This window comes from Salvelinus alpinus, chromosome 34, assembly GCF_045679555.1.
Source record: "Salvelinus alpinus chromosome 34, SLU_Salpinus.1, whole genome shotgun sequence".
Lineage (NCBI taxonomy): Eukaryota > Metazoa > Chordata > Actinopteri > Salmoniformes > Salmonidae > Salvelinus > Salvelinus alpinus.
The window spans coordinates 1,340,383-1,360,909 of NC_092119.1; the positions used below are offsets into that span (position 1 = coordinate 1,340,383).

General features: G+C 45.8%; 1 protein-coding gene across 2 annotated transcripts in view; it reads left to right on the forward strand.

The window, feature by feature from the left end:
• The window catches only part of LOC139563637 (papilin-like), a 76,444-nt gene that overhangs the window by 23,649 nt on the left and 32,268 nt on the right, over positions 1-20,527 (forward strand). For both annotated transcript variants that reach the window (XM_071382476.1, XM_071382477.1), the window contains exons 5-9: positions 8,301-8,403; positions 9,456-9,586; positions 15,415-15,538; positions 16,443-16,523; positions 17,522-17,694. In XM_071382476.1, the coding sequence (XP_071238577.1) occupies positions 8,301-8,403; positions 9,456-9,586; positions 15,415-15,538; positions 16,443-16,523; positions 17,522-17,694 (612 nt within the window). The remainder of the gene's footprint in view (positions 1-8,300; positions 8,404-9,455; positions 9,587-15,414; positions 15,539-16,442; positions 16,524-17,521; positions 17,695-20,527) is intronic.

A 20,527-nucleotide genomic window follows, 5' to 3' on the forward strand; every position in this document is an offset into this window, starting at 1 on the left:
ACTATTACTGTTGGTGTAACTCTCACAGACTATTACTGTTGGTGTAACTCTCTCTCAGACTATTACTGTTGGTGTAACTCTCACAGACTATTACTGTTGGTGTAACTCTCTCTCTGACTATTACTGTTGGTGTAACTCTCTCACAGACTATTACTGTTGGTGTAACTCTCTCTCTGACTATTACTGTTGGTGTAACTCTCTCTCAGACTATTACTGTTGGTGTAACTCTCACAGACTATTACTGTTGGTGTAACTCTCTCTCAGACTATTACTGTTGGTGTAACTCTCTCTCTGACTATTACTGTTGGTGTAACTCTCTCTCTGACTATTACTGTTGGTGTAACTCTCTCTCAGACTATTACTGTTGGTGTAACTCTCACAGACTATTACTGTTGGTGTAACTCTCTCAGACTATTACTGTTGGTGTAACTCTCACAGACTATTACTGTTGGTGTAACTCTCTCTCTGACTATTACTGTTGGTGTAACTCTCTCTCAGACTATTACTGTTGGTGTAACTCTCTCTCTGACTATTACTGTTGGTGTAACTCTCTCTCAGACTATTACTGTTGGTGTAACTCTCACAGACTATTACTGTTGGTGTAACTCTCTCTCAGACTATTACTGTTGGTGTAACTCTCTCTCAGACTATTACTGTTGGTGTAACTCTCTCTCAGACTATTACTGTTGGTGTAACTCTCTCTCAGACTATTACTGTTGGTGTAACTCTCTCTCAGACTATTACTGTTGGTGTAACTCTCTCACAGACTATTACTGTTGGTGTAACTCTCTCTCAGACTATTACTGTTGGTGTAACTCTCTCACAGACTATTACTGTTGGTGTAACTCTCTCTCAGACTATTACTGTTGGTGTAACTCTCTCTCTGACTATTACTGTTGGTGTAACTCTCTCTCAGACTATTACTGTTGGTGTAACTCTCTCTCAGACTATTACTGTTGGTGTAACTCTCTCTCTGACTATTACTGTTGGTGTAACTCTCTCACAGACTATTACTGTTGGTGTAACTCTCTCTCAGACTATTACTGTTGGTGTAACTCTCTCTCAGACTATTACTATTGGTGTAACTCTCTCTCTGACTATTACTGTTGGTGTAACTCTCTCTCAGACTATTACTATTGGTGTAACTCTCTCACAGACTATTCCTGTTGGTGTAACTCTGTCTCAGACTATTCCTGTTGGTGTAACTCTGTCTCAGACTATTACTGTTGGTGTAACTCTCTCTCAGACTATTACTGTTGGTGTAACTCTGTCTCAGACTATTACTGTTGGTGTAACTCTGTCTCAGACTATTACTGTTGGTGTAACTCTCTCTCAGACTATTCCTGTTGGTGTAACTCTCTCTCTGACTATTCCTGTTGGTGTAACTCTGTCTCAGACTATTACTGTTGGTGTAACTCTCTCACAGACTATTCCTGTTGGTGTAACTCTCTCTCTGACTATTCCTGTTGGTGTAACTCTGTCTCAGACTATTACTGTTGGTGTAACTCTGTCACAGACTATTCCTGTTGGTGTAACTCTCTCTCTGACTATTCCTGTTGGTGTAACTCTGTCTCAGACTACTACTGTTGGTGTAACTCTCTCTCTGACTATTCCTGTTGATGTAACTCTGTCTCAGACTATTCCTGTTGGTGTAACTCTCTCTCTGACTATTCCTGTTGGTGTAACTCTGTCTCAGACTATTCCTGTTGGTGTAACTCTGTCTCAGACTATTACTGTTGGTGTAACTCTCTCTCTGACTATTCCTGTTGGTGTAACTCTGTCTCAGACTATTCCTGTTGGTGTAACTCTGTCTCAGACTATTACTGTTGGTGTAACTCTCTCTCAGACTATTACTGTTGGTGTAACTCTGTCTCAGACTATTACTGTTGGTGTAACTCTCTCTCAGACTATTACTGTTGGTGTAACTCTCTCTCAGACTATTACTGTTGGTGTAACTCTCTCTCAGACTATTCCTGTTGGTGTAACTCTCTCTCAGACTATTCCTGTTGGTGTAACTCTCTCTCAGACTATTACTGTTGGTGTAACTCTCTCTCAGACTATTACTGTTGGTGTAACTCTCTCTCAGACTATTACTGTTGGTGTAACTCTCTCTCAGACTATTACTGTTGGTGTAACTCTCTCTCAGACTATTACTGTTGGTGTAACTCTCTCTCGGACTATTACTGTTGGTGTAACTCTCTCTCTGACTATTACTGTTGGTGTAACTCTGTCTCAGACTATTACTGTTGGTGTAACTCTCTCTCAGACTATTACTGTTGGTGTAACTCTGTCTCAGACTATTACTGTTGGTGTAACTCTCTCTCAGACTATTACTGTTGGTGTAACTCTCTCTCAGACTATTACTGTTGGTGTAACTCTCTCTGACTATTACTGTTGGTGTAACTCTCTCTCAGACTATTACTGTTGGTGTAACTCTCTCAGACTATTACTGTTGGTGTAACTCTCTCTCTGACTATTACTGTTGGTGTAACTCTCTCTCTGACTATTACTGTTGGTGTAACTCTGTCTCAGACTATTACTGTTGGTGTAACTCTGTCTCAGACTATTACTGTTGGTGTAACTCTCTCTCAGACTATTACTGTTGGTGTAACTCTCTCAGACTATTACTGTTGGTGTAACTCTCTCTCAGACTATTACTGTTGGTGTAACTCTCTCAGACTATTACTGTTGGTGTAACTCTGTCTCAGACTATTACTGTTGGTGTAACTCTCTCTCAGACTATTACTGTTGGTGTAACTCTCTCTGACTATTACTGTTGGTGTAACTCTCTCTCAGACTATTACTGTTGGTGTAACTCTCTCAGACTATTACTGTTGGTGTAACTCTCTCTGACTATTACTGTTGGTGTAACTCTCTCTCAGACTATTACTGTAGGTGTAACTCTCTCTCAGACTATTACTGTTGGTGTAACTCTCTCTCTGACTATTACTGTTGGTGTAACTCTCTCTCAGACTATTACTGTTGGTGTAACTCTCTCTCAGACTATTACTGTTGGTGTAACTCTCTCTCAGACTATTACTGTTGGTGTAACTCTCTCTGACTATTACTGTTGGTGTAACTCTGTCTCTGACTATTACTGTTGGTGTAACTCTCTCTCAGACTATTACTGTTGGTGTAACTCTCTCAGACTATTACTGTTGGTGTAACTCTCTCTCTGACTATTACTGTTGGTGTAACTCTCTCTCTGACTATTACTGTTGGTGTAACTCTGTCTCAGACTATTACTGTTGGTGTAACTCTCTCTCAGACTATTACTGTTGGTGTAACTCTCTCTCAGACTATTACTGTTGGTGTAACTCTCTCTCTGACTATTACTGTTGGTGTAACTCTCTCTCAGACTATTACTGTTGGTGTAACTCTCACAGACTATTACTGTTGGTGTAACTCTCTCTCAGACTATTACTGTTGGTGTAACTCTCTCTCAGACTATTACTGTTGGTGTAACTCTCTCTCAGACTATTACTGTTGGTGTAACTCTCTCTCAGACTATTACTGTTGGTGTAACTCTCTCTCAGACTATTACTGTTGGTGTAACTCTCTCACAGACTATTACTGTTGGTGTAACTCTCTCTCAGACTATTACTGTTGGTGTAACTCTCTCACAGACTATTACTGTTGGTGTAACTCTCTCTCAGACTATTACTGTTGGTGTAACTCTCTCTCTGACTATTACTGTTGGTGTAACTCTCTCTCAGACTATTACTGTTGGTGTAACTCTCTCTCAGACTATTACTGTTGGTGTAACTCTCTCTCTGACTATTACTGTTGGTGTAACTCTCTCACAGACTATTACTGTTGGTGTAACTCTCTCTCAGACTATTACTGTTGGTGTAACTCTCTCTCAGACTATTACTATTGGTGTAACTCTCTCTCTGACTATTACTGTTGGTGTAACTCTCTCTCAGACTATTACTATTGGTGTAACTCTCTCTCTGACTATTACTGTTGGTGTAACTCTCTCACAGACTATTCCTGTTGGTGTAACTCTGTCTCAGACTATTCCTGTTGGTGTAACTCTGTCTCAGACTATTACTGTTGGTGTAACTCTCTCTCAGACTATTACTGTTGGTGTAACTCTGTCTCAGACTATTACTGTTGGTGTAACTCTGTCTCAGACTATTACTGTTGGTGTAACTCTCTCTCAGACTATTCCTGTTGGTGTAACTCTCTCTCTGACTATTCCTGTTGGTGTAACTCTGTCTCAGACTATTACTGTTGGTGTAACTCTCTCACAGACTATTCCTGTTGGTGTAACTCTCTCTCTGACTATTCCTGTTGGTGTAACTCTGTCTCAGACTATTACTGTTGGTGTAACTCTGTCACAGACTATTCCTGTTGGTGTAACTCTCTCTCTGACTATTCCTGTTGGTGTAACTCTGTCTCAGACTATTACTGTTGGTGTAACTCTCTCTCTGACTATTCCTGTTGATGTAACTCTGTCTCAGACTATTCCTGTTGGTGTAACTCTCTCTCTGACTATTCCTGTTGGTGTAACTCTGTCTCAGACTATTCCTGTTGGTGTAACTCTGTCTCAGACTATTACTGTTGGTGTAACTCTCTCTCTGACTATTCCTGTTGGTGTAACTCTGTCTCAGACTATTCCTGTTGGTGTAACTCTGTCTCAGACTATTACTGTTGGTGTAACTCTCTCTCAGACTATTACTGTTGGTGTAACTCTGTCTCAGACTATTACTGTTGGTGTAACTCTCTCTCAGACTATTACTGTTGGTGTAACTCTCTCTCAGACTATTACTGTTGGTGTAACTCTCTCTCAGACTATTCCTGTTGGTGTAACTCTCTCTCAGACTATTCCTGTTGGTGTAACTCTCTCTCAGACTATTACTGTTGGTGTAACTCTCTCTCAGACTATTACTGTTGGTGTAACTCTCTCTCAGACTATTACTGTTGGTGTAACTCTCTCTCAGACTATTACTGTTGGTGTAACTCTCTCTCAGACTATTACTGTTGGTGTAACTCTCTCTCGGACTATTACTGTTGGTGTAACTCTCTCTCTGACTATTACTGTTGGTGTAACTCTGTCTCAGACTATTACTGTTGGTGTAACTCTCTCTCAGACTATTACTGTTGGTGTAACTCTGTCTCAGACTATTACTGTTGGTGTAACTCTCTCTCAGACTATTACTGTTGGTGTAACTCTCTCTCAGACTATTACTGTTGGTGTAACTCTCTCTGACTATTACTGTTGGTGTAACTCTCTCTCAGACTATTACTGTTGGTGTAACTCTCTCAGACTATTACTGTTGGTGTAACTCTCTCTCTGACTATTACTGTTGGTGTAACTCTCTCTCTGACTATTACTGTTGGTGTAACTCTGTCTCAGACTATTACTGTTGGTGTAACTCTGTCTCAGACTATTACTGTTGGTGTAACTCTCTCTCAGACTATTACTGTTGGTGTAACTCTCTCAGACTATTACTGTTGGTGTAACTCTCTCTCAGACTATTACTGTTGGTGTAACTCTCTCAGACTATTACTGTTGGTGTAACTCTGTCTCAGACTATTACTGTTGGTGTAACTCTCTCTCAGACTATTACTGTTGGTGTAACTCTCTCTGACTATTACTGTTGGTGTAACTCTCTCTCAGACTATTACTGTTGGTGTAACTCTCTCAGACTATTACTGTTGGTGTAACTCTCTCTGACTATTACTGTTGGTGTAACTCTCTCTCAGACTATTACTGTTGGTGTAACTCTCTCTCAGACTATTACTGTTGGTGTAACTCTCTCTCTGACTATTACTGTTGGTGTAACTCTCTCTCAGACTATTACTGTTGGTGTAACTCTCTCTCAGACTATTACTGTTGGTGTAACTCTCTCTCAGACTATTACTGTTGGTGTAACTCTCTCTGACTATTACTGTTGGTGTAACTCTGTCTCTGACTATTACTGTTGGTGTAACTCTCTCTCAGACTATTACTGTTGGTGTAACTCTCTCAGACTATTACTGTTGGTGTAACTCTCTCTCTGACTATTACTGTTGGTGTAACTCTCTCTCTGACTATTACTGTTGGTGTAACTCTGTCTCAGACTATTACTGTTGGTGTAACTCTCTCTCAGACTATTACTGTTGGTGTAACTCTCTCTCAGACTATTACTGTTGGTGTAACTCTCTCAGACTATTACTGTTGGTGTAACTCTCTCTCAGACTATTACTGTTGGTGTAACTCTGTCTCAGACTATTACTGTTGGTGTAACTCTCTCTCAGACTATTACTGTTGGTGTAACTCTCTCTCAGACTATTACTGTTGGTGTAACTCTCTCTCAGACTATTACTGTTGGTGTAACTCTCTCAGACTATTACTGTTGGTGTAACTCTCTCTCAGACTATTACTGTTGGTGTAACTCTGTCTCAGACTATTACTGTTGGTGTAACTCTCTCACAGACTATTACTGTTGGTGTAACTCTCTCTCAGACTATTACTGTTGGTGTAACTCTCTCAGACTATTACTGTTGGTGTAACTCTCTCTCAGACTATTACTGTTGGTGTAACTCTGTCTCAGACTATTCCTGTTGGTGTAACTCTCTCTCAGACTATTACTGTTGGTGTAACTCTGTCTCAGACTATTCCTGTTGGTGTAACTCTCTCAGAGCAACCAGAGCTTTTGGATCTTTCCACAAAATGATTTTGCCTTTTTCATCCCTTTTTATATTTTAAGTAGAAATTGTCTACAAATATTGAAGCGTTAAAGCCATTTATAGTTAATGAAGTATTATTTAATATCGACCACATGGACAATTCAATAAAAACATTTTTTTTTTTATATGAACAGGGAATTGCTAAAGTGCAAAATTCTGCATTTTGACACGTTCCTCTGTCAAGCCTGTAACGGCCAGCCCTGTTACTGTCAGCCCTGTTACGGTCAGCCCTGTTACGGTCAGCCCTGTTACAGTCCACCCTGTCACGGTCAACCCTGGTACGGTCAACCCTGTTACCGTCAGCCCTGTTACGGTCAGCCCTGTTACGGTCAACCCTGTTACGGACCACCCTGTTACCGTCAACCCTGTTACTGTCAGCCCTGTTACGGTCAACCCTGTTACTGTCAGCCATGTTACGGTCAACCCTGTTACTGTCAGCCCTGTTACTGTCAGGCCTGTTACGGTCAGCCCTGTTACGGTCAGCCCTGTTACGGTCAGCCCTGTTACTGTCAGCCCTGTTACTGTCAACCCTGTTACTGTCAACCCTGTTACGGACCACCCTGTTACCGTCAACCCTGTTACCGTCAGCCCTGTTACGGTCAACCCTGTTACTGTCAGCCCTGTTACTGTCAGCCCTGTTACTGTCAGCCCTGTTACTGTCAACCCTGTTACTGTCAACCCTGTTACGGACCACCCTGTTACCGTCAGCCCTGTTACCGTCAGCCCTGTTACGGTCAACCCTGTTACTGTCAGCCCTGTTACGGTCAGCCCCGATACGGTCAGCCCAGTTACTGTCAGACCTGTTACTGTCAACCCTGTTACTGTCAACCCTGTTACGGACCACCCTGTTACCGTCAACCCTGTTACGGTCAGCCCTGTTACGGTCAACCCTGTTACTGTCAACCCTGTTACGGTCAACCCTGTAACGGTCCACCCTGTTACGGTCAACCCTGTTACGGCCATCCCTGTTACTGTCAACCCGGTTACTGTCAGCCCTGTTACTGTCAGCCCTGTTGCTGTCAGCCCTGTTGCTGTCAGCCCTGTTGCTGTCAGCCCTGTTGCTGTCAGCCCTGTTAGGGTCAGCCCTGTTAGGGTCAGCCCTGTTAGGGTCAGCCCTGTTAGGGTCAGCCCTGTTACGGTCAGCCCTGTTACGGTCAGCCCTGTTACGGTCAGCCCTGTTACGGTCAGCCCTGTTACTGTCAGCCCTGTTACTGTCAGCCCTGTTACGGTCAGCCCTGTTACGGTCAGCCCTGTTACGGTCAGCCCTGTTATTTTATTTGGCACTAATTAGTTACTTACTATTACTTTTTTTGTTTAACCTCTTGAGATGGGAAAACCTTTTTTATTTTTACATTAAGGTGAACATGTCCTCTTTATGACAAAATATTAAAATTAGGTGACCAGGTTACACTTTTTCAAAGGCACCGAATTGGCGGAACGACTCAGTTGTTCATCTTTGGGAATAAACCATTTATTTTATGTTCAGTTCATATCACTGACAGGACAGAACCAACAGGGTGTTATACAGTAATATACTCTCTGTCGGTCTATGCCCTGACCTCTGACCCCTAATTACCCCTGACTCCTAACCCCTGACCCCATTACCTCTCCTTGTGTATCAGGACTGCCCAGAGGGATCTAGAGACTTCAGAGAAGAGCAGTGTTCTCAGTTTGATGGATCTGACTTCCAGGGAAAACGATACAAATGGCTCCCATACTATGGAGGTGAGTCAGAAGGGCCTGAGGCCGGGGTTTTATACAGGTTTGGTAATGACTGTATAATGTTTAGTAATGACTGTAAAGCGTTTTGTAATGACTGTATAACATTTGGTAAAGACTGAATACGTTTGGTAAAGACTGAATACGGTTTGGTAAAGACTGAATACGGTTTGGTAAAGACTGTATACGGTTTGGTAAAGACTGAATACGGTTTGGTAAAGACTGTATACGGTTTGGTAGAGACTGAATACGGTTTGGTAAAGACTGTATACGGTTTGGTAGAGACTGAATACGGTTTGGTAAGGACTGTATACGGTTTGGTAAAGACTGAATACGGTTTGGTAAAGACTGAATACGGTTTGGTAAAGACTGTATACGGTTTGGTAAAGACTGTATACGGTTTGGTAAAGACTGTATACGGTTCGGTAGAGACTGAATACGGTTTGGTAAAGACTGAATACGGTTTGGTAAAGACTGAATACGGTTTGGTAAAGACTGTATACGGTTTGGTAAAGACTGTATACGGTTTGGTAAAGACTGAATACGGTTTGGTAAAGACTGAATACGGTTTGGTAAAGACTGAATACGGTTTGGTAAAGACTGTATACGGTTTGGTAGAGACTGTATACGGTTTGGTAAAGACTGTATACGGTTTGGTAAAGACTGAATACGGTTTGGTAAAGACTGTATACGGTTTGGTAAAGACTGTATACGGTTTGGTAAAGACTGAATACGGTTTGGTAAAGACTGAATACGGTTTGGTAAAGACTGAATACGGTTTGGTAAAGACTGTATACGGTTTGGTAAAGACTGAATACGGTTTGGTAAAGACTGAATACGGTTTGGTAAAGACTGAATAACGGTTTGGTAAAGACTAATAACGTTTGGTAAAGACTGAATACGGTTTGGTAAAGACTGAATACGGTTTGGTAAAGACTAATAATACAGCGAAACTGAACAGCAATGTTCAGCAGACCACTGGAATATATTGCTGGAAAAGTTATGCAAATGACAGATGAGGAAGGGTGACCTAAAGGTGTGTTTGTGTTTCCCACCAGCTGACAACCTGTGTGAGCTGAACTGTATGCCCAGGGGAGAGAACTTCTTCTACCGTCACAGGACAGCTGTGGCCGACGGCACGTCCTGCCACCCCGGGAGGAAGGACGTCTGTGTTGATGGAGTCTGTAAGGTAGGTGTGTGTGTGTGTGTCTAGAATCTCTCTGTTCTTCCAGGCCTAGTATCTCTCTTTCCTTCCAGACCTAATATCTCTCTCCTTCCAGACCTAGTATCTCTCTCTCCTTCCAGACCTAGTATCTCTCTCTCCTTCCAGACCTAGTATCTCTCTCTCCTTCCAGACCTAGTATCTCTCTCTCCTTCCAGACCTAGTATCTCTCTCCTTCCAGACCTAGTATCTCTCTCCTTCCAGACCTAGTATCTCTCTCTCCTTCCAGACCTAGTATCTCTCTCTCCTTCCAGACCTAGTATCTCTCTCTCCTTCCAGACCTAGTATCTCTCTCCTTCCAGACCTAGTATCTCTCTCTCCTTCCAGACCTAGTATCTCTCTCTCCTTCCAGGCCTAGTATCTCTCTCTCCTTCCAGACCTAGTATCTCTCTCCTTCCAGACCTAATATCTCTCTCCTTCCAGACCTAGTATCTCTCTCTCCTTCCAGGCCTAGTATCTCTCTCTCCTTCCAGACCTAGTATCTCTCTCTCCTTCCAGGCCTAGTATCTCTCTTTCCTTCCAGACCTAATATCTCTCTCCTTCCAGACCTAGTATCTCTCTCTCCTTCCAGACCTAGTATCTCTCTGTCCTTCCAGACCTAGTATCTCTCTCCTTCCAGGCCTAGTATCTCTCTGTTCTTCCAGGCCTAGTATCTCTCTTTCCTTCCAGACCTAATATCTCTCTCCTTCCAGACCTAGTATCTCTCTCTCCTTCCAGACCTAGTATCTCTCTCTCCTTCCAGACCTAGTATCTCTCTCCTTCCAGACCTAGTATCTCTCTCTCCTTCCAGACCTAGTATCTCTCTCCTTCCAGACCTAATATCTCTCTCCTTCCAGACCTAGTATCTCTCTCTCCTTCCAGACCTAGTATCTCTCTCTCCTTCCAGACCTAGTATCTCTCTCTCCTTCCAGACCTAGTATCTCTCTCCTTCCAGACCTAGTATCTCTCTCTCCTTCCAGACCTAGTATCTCTCTCTCCTTCCAGGCCTAGTATCTCTCTCTCCTTCCAGACCTAGTATCTCTCTCTCCTTCCAGGCCTAGTATCTCTCTTTCCTTCCAGACCTAATATCTCTCTCCTTCCAGACCTAGTATCTCTCTCTCCTTCCAGGCCTAGTATCTCTCTGTCCTTCCAGACCTAGTATCTCTCTCCTTCTAGGCCTAGTATCTCTCTCTCCTTCCAGACCTAATATCTCTCTCTCCTTCCAGACCTAATATCTCTCTCTCCTTCCAGACCTAATATCTCTCTCCTTCCAGACCTAGTATCTCTCTCTCCTTCCAGGCCTAGTATCTCTCTCTCCTTCCAGGCCTAGTATCTCTCTTTCCTTCCAGACCTAGTATCTCTCTCTCCTTCCAGGCCTAGTATCTCTCTCCTTCCAGGCCTAGTATCTCTCTCTCCTTCCAGGCCTAGTATCTCTCTCTCCTTCCAGGCCTAGTATCTCTCTCTCCTTCCAGGCCTAGTATCTCTCTCTCCTTCCAGACCTAGTATCTCTCTCTCCTTCCAGGCCTAGTATCTCTCTCTCCTTCCAGGCCTAGTATCTCTCTCTCCTTCCAGACCTAGTATCTCTCTCTCCTTCCAGGCCTAGTATCTCTCTCTCCTTCCAGACCTAGTATCTCTCTCTCCTTCCAGGCCTAGTATCTCTCTTTCCTTCCAGACCTAATATCTCTCTTTCCTTCCAGACCTAGTATCTCTCTGTCCTTCCAGGCCTAGTATCTCTCTCTCCTTCCAGACCTAGTATCTCTCTCTCCTTCCAGACCTAGTATCTCTCTCTCCTTCCAGGCCTAGTATCTCTCTCTCCTTCCAGACCTAATATCTCTCTTTCCTTCCAGACCTAGTATCTCTCTGTCCTTCCAGGCCTAGTATCTCTCTCTCCTTCCAGACCTAGTATCTCTCTCTCCTTCCAGGCCTAGTATCTCTCTCTCCTTCCAGACCTAGTATCTCTCTCTCCTTCCAGGCCTAGTATCTCTCTCTCCTTCCAGACCTAGTATCTCTCTCTCCTTCCAGGCCTAGTATCTCTCTTTCCTTCCAGACCTAATATCTCTCTTTCCTTCCAGACCTAGTATCTCTCTGTCCTTCCAGGCCTAGTATCTCTCTCTCCTTCCAGACCTAGTATCTCTCTCTCCTTCCAGGCCTAGTATCTCTCTCTCCTTCCAGACCTAATATCTCTCTTTCCTTCCAGACCTAGTATCTCTCTGTCCTTCCAGACCTAGTATCTCTCTGTCCTTCCAGGCCTAGTATCTCTCTCTCCTTCCAGGCCTAGTATCTCTCTCTCCTTCCAGGCCTAGTATCTCTCTGTCCTTCCAGGCCTAGTATCTCTCTCTCCTTCCAGGCCTAGTATCTCTCTCCTTCCAGACCTAATATCTCTCTCTCCTTCCAGACCTAGTATCTCTCTCTCCTTCCAGGCCTAGTATCTCTCTCTCCTTCTAGACCTAGTATCTCTCTCCTTCCAGGCCTAGTATCTCTCTCCTTCCAGACCTAATATCTCTCTCTCCTTCCAGACCTAGTATCTCTCTCTCCTTCCAGGCCTAGTATCTCTCTCTCCTTCCAGACCTAGTATCTCTCTCTCCTTCCTGACCTAGTATCTCTCTCTCCTTCTAGACCTAGTATCTCTCTCTCCTTCCAGACCTAGTATCTCTCTCTCCTTCCAGGCCTAGTATCTCTCTCTCCTTCCAGACCTAGTATCTCTCTCTCCTTCCAGGCCTAGTATCTCTCTCTCCTTCCAGGCCTAGTATCTCTCTCCTTCCAGACCTAATATCTCTCTGTCCTTCCAGGCCTAGTATCTCTCTCTCCTTCCAGGCCTAGTATCTCTCTCTCCTTCCAGACCTAGTATCTCTCTCTCCTTCCAGACCTAGTATCTCTCTCTCCTTCCAGACCTAGTATCTCTCTCTCCTTCCAGACCTAGTATCTCTCTCTCCTTCCAGGCCTAGTATCTCTCTCTCCTTCCAGACCTAATATCTCTCTCCTTCCAGACCTAGTATCTCTCTCTCCTTCCAGGCCTAGTATCTCTCTCTCCTTCCAGGCCTAGTATCTCTCTCCTTCCAGACCTAATATCTCTTTCTCCTTCCAGGCCTAGTATCTCTCTCTCCTTCCAGGCCTAGTATCTCTCTCTCCTTCCAGGCCTAGTATCTCTCTCTCCTTCCAGGCCTAGTATCTCTCTCCTTCCAGGCCTAGTATCTCTCTCCTTCCAGGCCTAGTATCTCTCTCCTTCCAGACCTAATATCTCTCTTTCCTTCCAGGCCTAGTATCTCTCTCTCCTTCCAGGCCTAGTATCTCTCTCCTTCCAGACCTAGTATCTCTCTCTCCTTCCAGGCCTAGTATCTCTCTCCTTCCAGGCCTAGTATCTCTCTCTCCTTCCAGGCCTAATATCTCTCTTTCCTTCCAGACCTAGTATCTCTCTCTCCTTCCAGACCTAGTATCTCTCTCCTTCCAGACCTAGTATCTCTCTCCTTCCAGACCTAATATCTCTCTGTCCTTCCAGGCCTAGTATCTCTCTCTCCTTCCAGACCTAGTATCTCTCTCCTTCCAGACCTAGTATCTCTCTCCTTCCAGACCTAATATCTCTCTGTCCTTCCAGGCCTAGTATCTCTCTCTCCTTCCAGACCTAATATCTCTCTTTCCTTCCAGACCTAGTATATCTCTCTCCTTCCAGACCTAGTATCTCTCTCTCCTTCCAGACCTAGTATCTCTCTCTCCTTCCAGACCTAGTATCTCTCTCTCCTTCCAGGCCTAGTATCTCTCTGTCCTTCCAGGCCTAGTATCTCTCTCTCCTTCCAGGCCTAGTATCTCTCTCTCCTTCCAGGCCTAGTATCTCTCTCTCCTTCCAGACCTAGTATCTCTCTCCTTCCAGACCTAGTATCTCTCTTTCCTTCCAGACCTAGTATCTCTCTCTCCTTCCAGGCCTAGTATCTCTCTTTCCTTCCAGACCTAGTATCTCTCTTTCCTTCCAGGCCTAGTATCTCTCTCTCCTTCCAGGCCTAGTATCTCTCTTTCCTTCCAGGCCTAGTATCTCTCTGTCCTTCCAGGCCTAGTATCTCTCTCTCCTTCCAGGCCTAGTATCTCTCTCTCCTTCCAGGCCTAGTATCTCTCTCCTTCCAGACCTAGTATCTCTCTGTCCTTCCAGACCTAATATCTCTCTCTCCTTCCAGACCTAATATCTCTCTCTCCTTCCAGACCTAGTATCTCTCTCTCCTTCCAGGCCTAGTATCTCTCTGTCCTTCCAGGCCTAGTATCTCTCTCTCCTTCCAGGCCTAGTATCTCTCTCTCCTTCCAGGCCTAGTATCTCTCTCTCCTTCCAGACCTAGTATCTCTCTCTCCTTCCAGACCTAGTATCTCTCTCCTTCCAGACCTAGTATCTCTCTCTCCTTCCAGGCCTAGTATCTCTCTCTCCTTCCAGACCTAGTATCTCTCTCCTTCCAGACCTAGTATCTCTCTGTCCTTCCAGACCTAGTATCTCTCTCCTTCCAGGCCTAGTATCTCTCTGTCCTTCCAGACCTAGTATCTCTCTGTCCTTCCAGACCTAGTATCTCTCTCCTTCCAGGCCTAGTATCTCTCTGTCCTTCCAGACCTAGTATCTCTCTCCTTCCAGGCCTAGTATCTCTCTCTCCTTCCAGACCTAGTATCTCTCTCCTTCCAGGCCTAGTATCTCTCTCTCCTTCCAGACCTAGTATCTCTCTCCTTCCAGACCTAGTATCTCTCTCCTTCCAGACCTAGTATCTCTCTGTCCTTCCAGACCTAGTATCTCTCTCTCCTTCCAGGCCTAGTATCTCTCTGTCCTTCCAGACCTAGTATCTCTCTGTCCTTCCAGACCTAGTATCTCTCTGTCCTTCCAGACCTAGTATCTCTCTCCTTCCAGACCTAGTATCTCTCTCTCCTTCCAGGCCTAGTATCTCTCTGTCCTTCCAGACCTAGTATCTCTCTGTCCTTCCAGACCTAGTATCTCTCTCTCCTTCCAGGCCTAGTATCTCTCTGTCCTTCCAGACCTAGTATCTCTCTGTCCTTCCAGACCTAGTATCTCTCTCCTTCCAGACCTAGTATCTCTCTGTCCTTCCAGACCTAGTATCTCTCTGTCCTTCCAGACCTAGTATCTCTCTCCTTCCAGGCCTAGTATCTCTCTCTCCTTCCAGACCTAGTATCTCTCTCTCCTTCCAGGCCTAGTATCTCTCTCCTTCCAGACCTAGTATCTCTCTCTCCTTCCAGACCTAGTATCTCTCTCTTTCCTTCCAGACCTAGTATCTCTCTCTCCTTCCAGGCCTAGTATCTCTCTCCTTCCAGACCTAATATCTCTGTCCTTCCAGGCCTAGTATCTCTCTCTCTCCTTCCAGGCCTAGTATCTCTCTCCTTCCAGGCCTAGTATCTCTCTCCTTCCAGACCTAGTATCTCTCTCCTTCCAGGCCTAGTATCTCTCTCTCCTTCCAGACCTAGTATCTCTCTCTCCTTCCAGGGTGTGGCCTGCGTGCTGCTGGCTGGGTTTCTTTCTCTTTCCCTCCAACCCAGGGCTCTCCTGTAAGTTTACACCAGGACTCTCCAACCCCGTTGCTGGAGAGACACCCTCCTGTGGGTTTTCACTCCAACCCCAGTTTATCAACAAGCTAATCAGGTGTGTTAGATTAGGTTTGGAGCTAAAACCTACAGGAGGGTAACTCTCCAGGAACAGGGTTGGAGAGCCCTGGTGTAAACCTACAGGGGGGTAGCTCTCCAGCAACAGGGTTGGAGAGTCCTGGTGTAAACCCATATAACAGGGTCATAGAGGCCTGCTCTAACCCATGTCCCCGTCTCCCTCCCTATCCCCCCCGCTGTAGCGTCTGGGCTGTGACAACATGCTGGAATCCCTCCAGCAGGATGACCCCTGTCTGCAGTGTGGGGGCAACGGACAGTCCTGCTACCCCGTCAGGAGCACCTTCAGCATGAACAACCTGCCCAAAGGTACAGTTCTCTTACCTCTTCACCGCAGGATCCATGGATCGACCTCGCGTTACAGCCCACTCTCTGTACATCAATGTGTTAACATAGCATCTCTCCATGGTATTGACTCTTCATGTCCACTGATGTCTTCTATCTCTCCTGTTCTCCTCCCTCCCAGACTATAACCAGCTGTTCTATCTCTCCTGTTCTCCTCCCTCCCAGACTATAACCAGCTGTTCTATCTCTCCTGTTCTCCTCCCTCCCAGACTATAACCAGCTGTTCTATCTCTCCTGTTCTCCTCCCTCCCAGACTATAACCAGCTGTTCTATCTCTCCTGTTCTCCTCCCTCCCAGACTATAACCAGCTGTTCTATCTCTCCTGTTCTCCTCCCTCCCAGACTATAACTAGCTGTTCTATCTCTCCTGTTCTCCTCCCTCCCAGACTATAACTAGCTGTTCTATCTCTCCTGTTCTCCTCCCTCCCAGACTATAACTAGCTGTTCTATCTCTCCTGTTCTCCTCCCTCCCAGACTATAACCAGCTGTTCTATCTCTCCTGTTCTCCTCCCTCCCAGACTATAACCAGCTGTTCTATCTCTCCTGTTCTCCTCCCTCCAGGGTTTAACCAGCTGTTCTATCTCTCCTGTTCTCCTCCCTCCCAGACTATAACCAGCTGTTCTATCTCTCCTGTTCTCCTCCCTCCCAGACTATAACCAGCTGTTCTATCTCTCCTGTTCTCCTCCCTCCCAGACTATAACCAGCTGTTCTATCTCTCCTGTTCTCCTCCCTCCCAGACTATAACCAGCTGTTCTATCTCTCCTGTTCTCCTCCCTCCCAGACTATAACCAGCTGTTCTATCTCTCCTGTTCTCCTCCCTCCCAGACTATAACCAGCTGTTCTATCTCTCCTGTTCTCCTCCCTCCCAGGCTATAACCAGATGTTTATCATCCCTGTGGGAGCCACCTCCATCCACATCAGAGAGACTGTTGCCACTCGTAATTACCTGGGTGAGTCCATCTGTGACATTACTGCCCGGGTGAGTCTTTAATTCCTTGGATAACCGGATGACTGGGCTAGAGATGGCAATAGGACAGTTGTACCAGAAAGCTGTGTTCTATGGTGGTGTAATGATCTGTGACTCTGAACTCTAGTCCTTCTGTCTGTAATGATCTGTGACTCTGAACTCTAGTCCTTCTGTCTGTAATGATCTGTGACTCTGAACTCTAGTCCTTCTGTCTGTAATGATCTGTGACTCTGAACTCTAGTCCTTCTGTCTGTAATGATCTGTGACTCTGAACTCTAGTCCTTCTGTCTGTAATGATCTGTGACTCTGAACTCTAGTCCTTCTGTCTGTAATGATCTGTGACTCTGAACTCTAGTCCTTCTGTCTGTAATGATCTGTGACTCTGAACTCTAGTCCTTCTGTCTGTAATGATCTGTGACTCTGAACTCTAGTCCTTCTGTCTGTAATGATCTGTGACTCTGAACTCTAGTCCTTCTGTCTGTAATGATCTGTGACTCTGAACTCTAGTCCTTCTGTCTCTAATGATCTGTGACTCTGAACTCTGATTCTACTGTGTGTGTGTGTGTGTCTTATATCTGTCTCTGTCTCTGCCCGTCTCTGTCTGTGTCTGCCTGTCTTTGTCTCTGCCTGTCTCTGCCTGTCTCTGTCTCTGCCTGTCTCTGCCCGTCTCTGTCTGTGTCTGCCCGTTTCTGTCTCTGCCCGTCTCTGTCTGTCTCTGCCTGTCTCTGTCTCTGCCCGTCTCTGTCTGTCTCTGCCTGTCTCTGTCTCTGCCCGTCTCTGTCTGTCTCTGCCTGTCTCTGTCTTTGCCCATCTCTCTCTGTCTCTGCCCATCTCTCTCTGTCTCTGTCTCTGCCTGTCTCTGTCTCTGCCTGTCTCTGCCTGTCTTTGTCTGTGTCTGCCTGTCTCTGTCTCTGCCTGTCTTTGTCTCTGTCTGCCTGTCTCTGTCTGCCTGTCTCTGTCTCTGTCTGTTTCTACCATCAGCCGTTAAGAACCTGCGTGGTGAGTATTACCTGAACGGCCACTGGGTGATTGAGTTCTCCAGGGCCACTCCGGTAGCTGGCACCATGCTGTACTACCAGAGAGGGGCTGAGGGAGAGATGACTCCTGAGACCATCATCGGCCGCGGACCCACCACCGAGCCGCTGGTCATAGAGGTCAGTTGATCCTTTAGGTCCTTGGGTGGGATTAGGTTCGGGGGAGGAGGGGGAGGTTGTAACTTCATTTTGTATGTATGTATTCATGTTTTCTGACAATTATTATGAAAAAAATATATATATATCACCAACAAAAAAAATAGGGGTCAGAGTCACACAACTATCAGCTGTTATAGACCTGAAACATTGGGGTTTATGGCATGTGTTTTAAAGTACCTTTTAATTTGACATTTTAGTCAGCTAGTTTCCCGGGAACACAGATCTCCATATAAAAATGCTTTAGTCTAGGACAAGACTTAATCTGTGTTTGGGAAACCGACCCTTAGTTCTTTTCGCAGACGCACTTAGCCAGAGTGAATCAAAACCATTCACTTAGAGTAGGTCAAACAATTCCATACGACCACCATCCTTGCGAGTAAAACCTTCATAAATAGCCACTAAATAACTGTCAAATCAGAGTCGTCTTTCGTCAAACAGACCCCCCAAAGATGTAGTCTGATCCCAGGTCTGTTGTAGTCTGGTCTCAGGTCTGTTGTAGTCTGATCCCAGGTCTGTTGTAGTCTGGTCCCAGGTCTGTTGTAGTCTGGTCCCAGGTCTGTTGTAGTCTGATCCCAGGTCTGTTGTAGTCTGATCTCAGGTCTGTTGTAGTCTGATCCCAGGTCTGTTGTAGTCTGGTCTCAGCACTGTTGTAGTCTGGTCCCAGGTCTGTTGTAGTCTGGTCTCAGGTCTGTTGTAGTCTGGTCTCAGGTCTGTTGTAGTCTGGTCTCAGGTCTGTTGTAGTCTGGTCTCAGGTCTGTTGTAGTCTGGTCTCAGGTCTGTTGTAGTCTGATCCCAGGTCTGTTGTAGTCTGGTCAGGTCTGTTGTAGTCTGGTCTCAGGTCTGTTGTAGTCTGGTCTCAGGTCTGTTGTAGTCTGGTCTCAGGTCTGTTGTAGTCTGGTCTCAGGTCTGTTGTAGTCTGATCCCAGGTCTGTTGTAGTCTGGTCTCAGGTCTGTTGTAGTCTGGTCTCAGGTCTGTTGTAGTCTGGTCTCAGGTCTGTTGTAGTCTGGTCTCAGGTCTGTTGTAGTCTGATCCCAGGTCTGTTGTAGTCTGGTCTCAGGTCTGTTGTAGTCTGGTCTCAGGTCTGTTGTAGTCTGGTCTCAGGTCTGTTGTAGTCTGATCTCAGGTCTGTTGTAGTCTGGTCCCAGGTCTGTTGTAGTCTGATCCCAGGTCTGTTGTAGTCTGATCCCAGGCCTGTTGTAGTCTGATCTCAGGTCTGTTGTAGTCTGGTCCCAGGTCTGTTGTAGTCTGATCCCAGGTCTGTTGTAGTCTGATCCCAGGCCTGTTGTAGTCTGATCCCAGGCCTGTTGTAGTCTGATCCCAGGCCTGTTGTAGTCTGGTCCCAGGTCTGTTGTAGTCTGGTCCCAGGTCTGTTGTAGTCTGGTCCCAGGTCTGTTGTAGTCTGGTCCCAGGTCTGTTGTAGTCTGGTCCCAGGTCTGTTGTAGTCTGGTCCCAGGTCTGTTGTAGTCTGGTCCCAGGCCTGTTGTAGTCTGATCCCAGGTCTGTTGTAGTCTGGTCCCAGGTCTGTTGTAGTCTGATCCCAGGTCTGTTGTAGTCTGATCCCAGGTCTGTTGTAGTCTGATCCCAGGTCTGGTCTCAGGTCTGTTGTAGTCTGACCCCAGGTCTGTTGTAGTCTGATCCCAGGTCTGTTGTAGTCTGGTCTCAGGTCTGTTGTAGTCTGATCCCAGGTCTGTTGTAGTCTGATCTCAGGTCTGTTGTAGTCTGATCCCAGGTCTGTTGTAGTCTGATCCCAGGTCTGTTGTAGTCTGATCCCAGGTCTGTTGTAGTCTGGTCCCAGGTCTGTTGTAGTCTGGTCCCAGGTCTGTTGTAGTCTGATCCCAGGTCTGTTGTAGTCTGATCCCAGGTCTGTTGTAGTCTGATCCCAGGTCTGGTCTCAGGTCTGTTGTAGTCTGGTCCCAGGTCTGTTGTAGTCTGATCCCAGGTCTGTTGTAGTCTGATCCCAGGTCTGTTGTAGTCTGATCCCAGGTCTGGTCTCAGGTCTGTTGTAGTCTGATCCCAGGTCTGTTGTAGTCTGGTCCCAGGTCTGTTGTAGTCTGATCCCAGGTCTGTTGTAGTCTGATCCCAGGTCTGTTGTAGTCTGATCCCAGGTCTGTTGTAGTCTGATCCCAGGTCTGGTCTCAGGTCTGTTGTAGTCTGGTCCCAGGTCTGTTGTAGTCTGATCTCAGGTCTGTTGTAGTCTGATCCCAGGTCTGTTGTAGTCTGATCCCAGGTCTGTTGTAGTCTGATCCCAGGTCTGTTGTAGTCTGATCCCAGGTCTGTTGTAGTCTGATCCCAGGTCTGTTGTAGTCTGGTCTCAGGTCTGTTGTAGTCTGGTCCCAGGTCTGTTGTAGTCTGGTCTCAGGTCTGTTGTAGTCTGGTCCCAGGTCTGTTGTAGTCTGATCCCAGGTCTGTTGTAGTCTGATCCCAGGTCTGTTGTAGTCTGGTCTCAGGTCTGTTGTAGTCTGATCCCAGGTCTGTTGTAGTCTGATCCCAGGTCTGTTGTAGTCTGATCCCAGGTCTGTTGTAGTCTGATCTCAGGTCTGTTGTAGTCTGATCCCAGGTCTGTTGTAGTCTGATCCCAGGTCTGTTGTAGTCTGATCCCAGGTCTGTTGTAGTCTGATCCCAGGTCTGTTGTAGTCTGATCCCAGGTCTGTTGTAGTCTGATCCCAGGTCTGTTGTAGTCTGATCCCAGATCTGTTGTAGTCTGGTCCCAGGTCTGTTGTAGTCTGGTCCCAGGTCTGTTGTAGTCTGATCCCAGGTCTGTTGTAGTCTGATCCCAGGTCTGTTGTAGTCTGA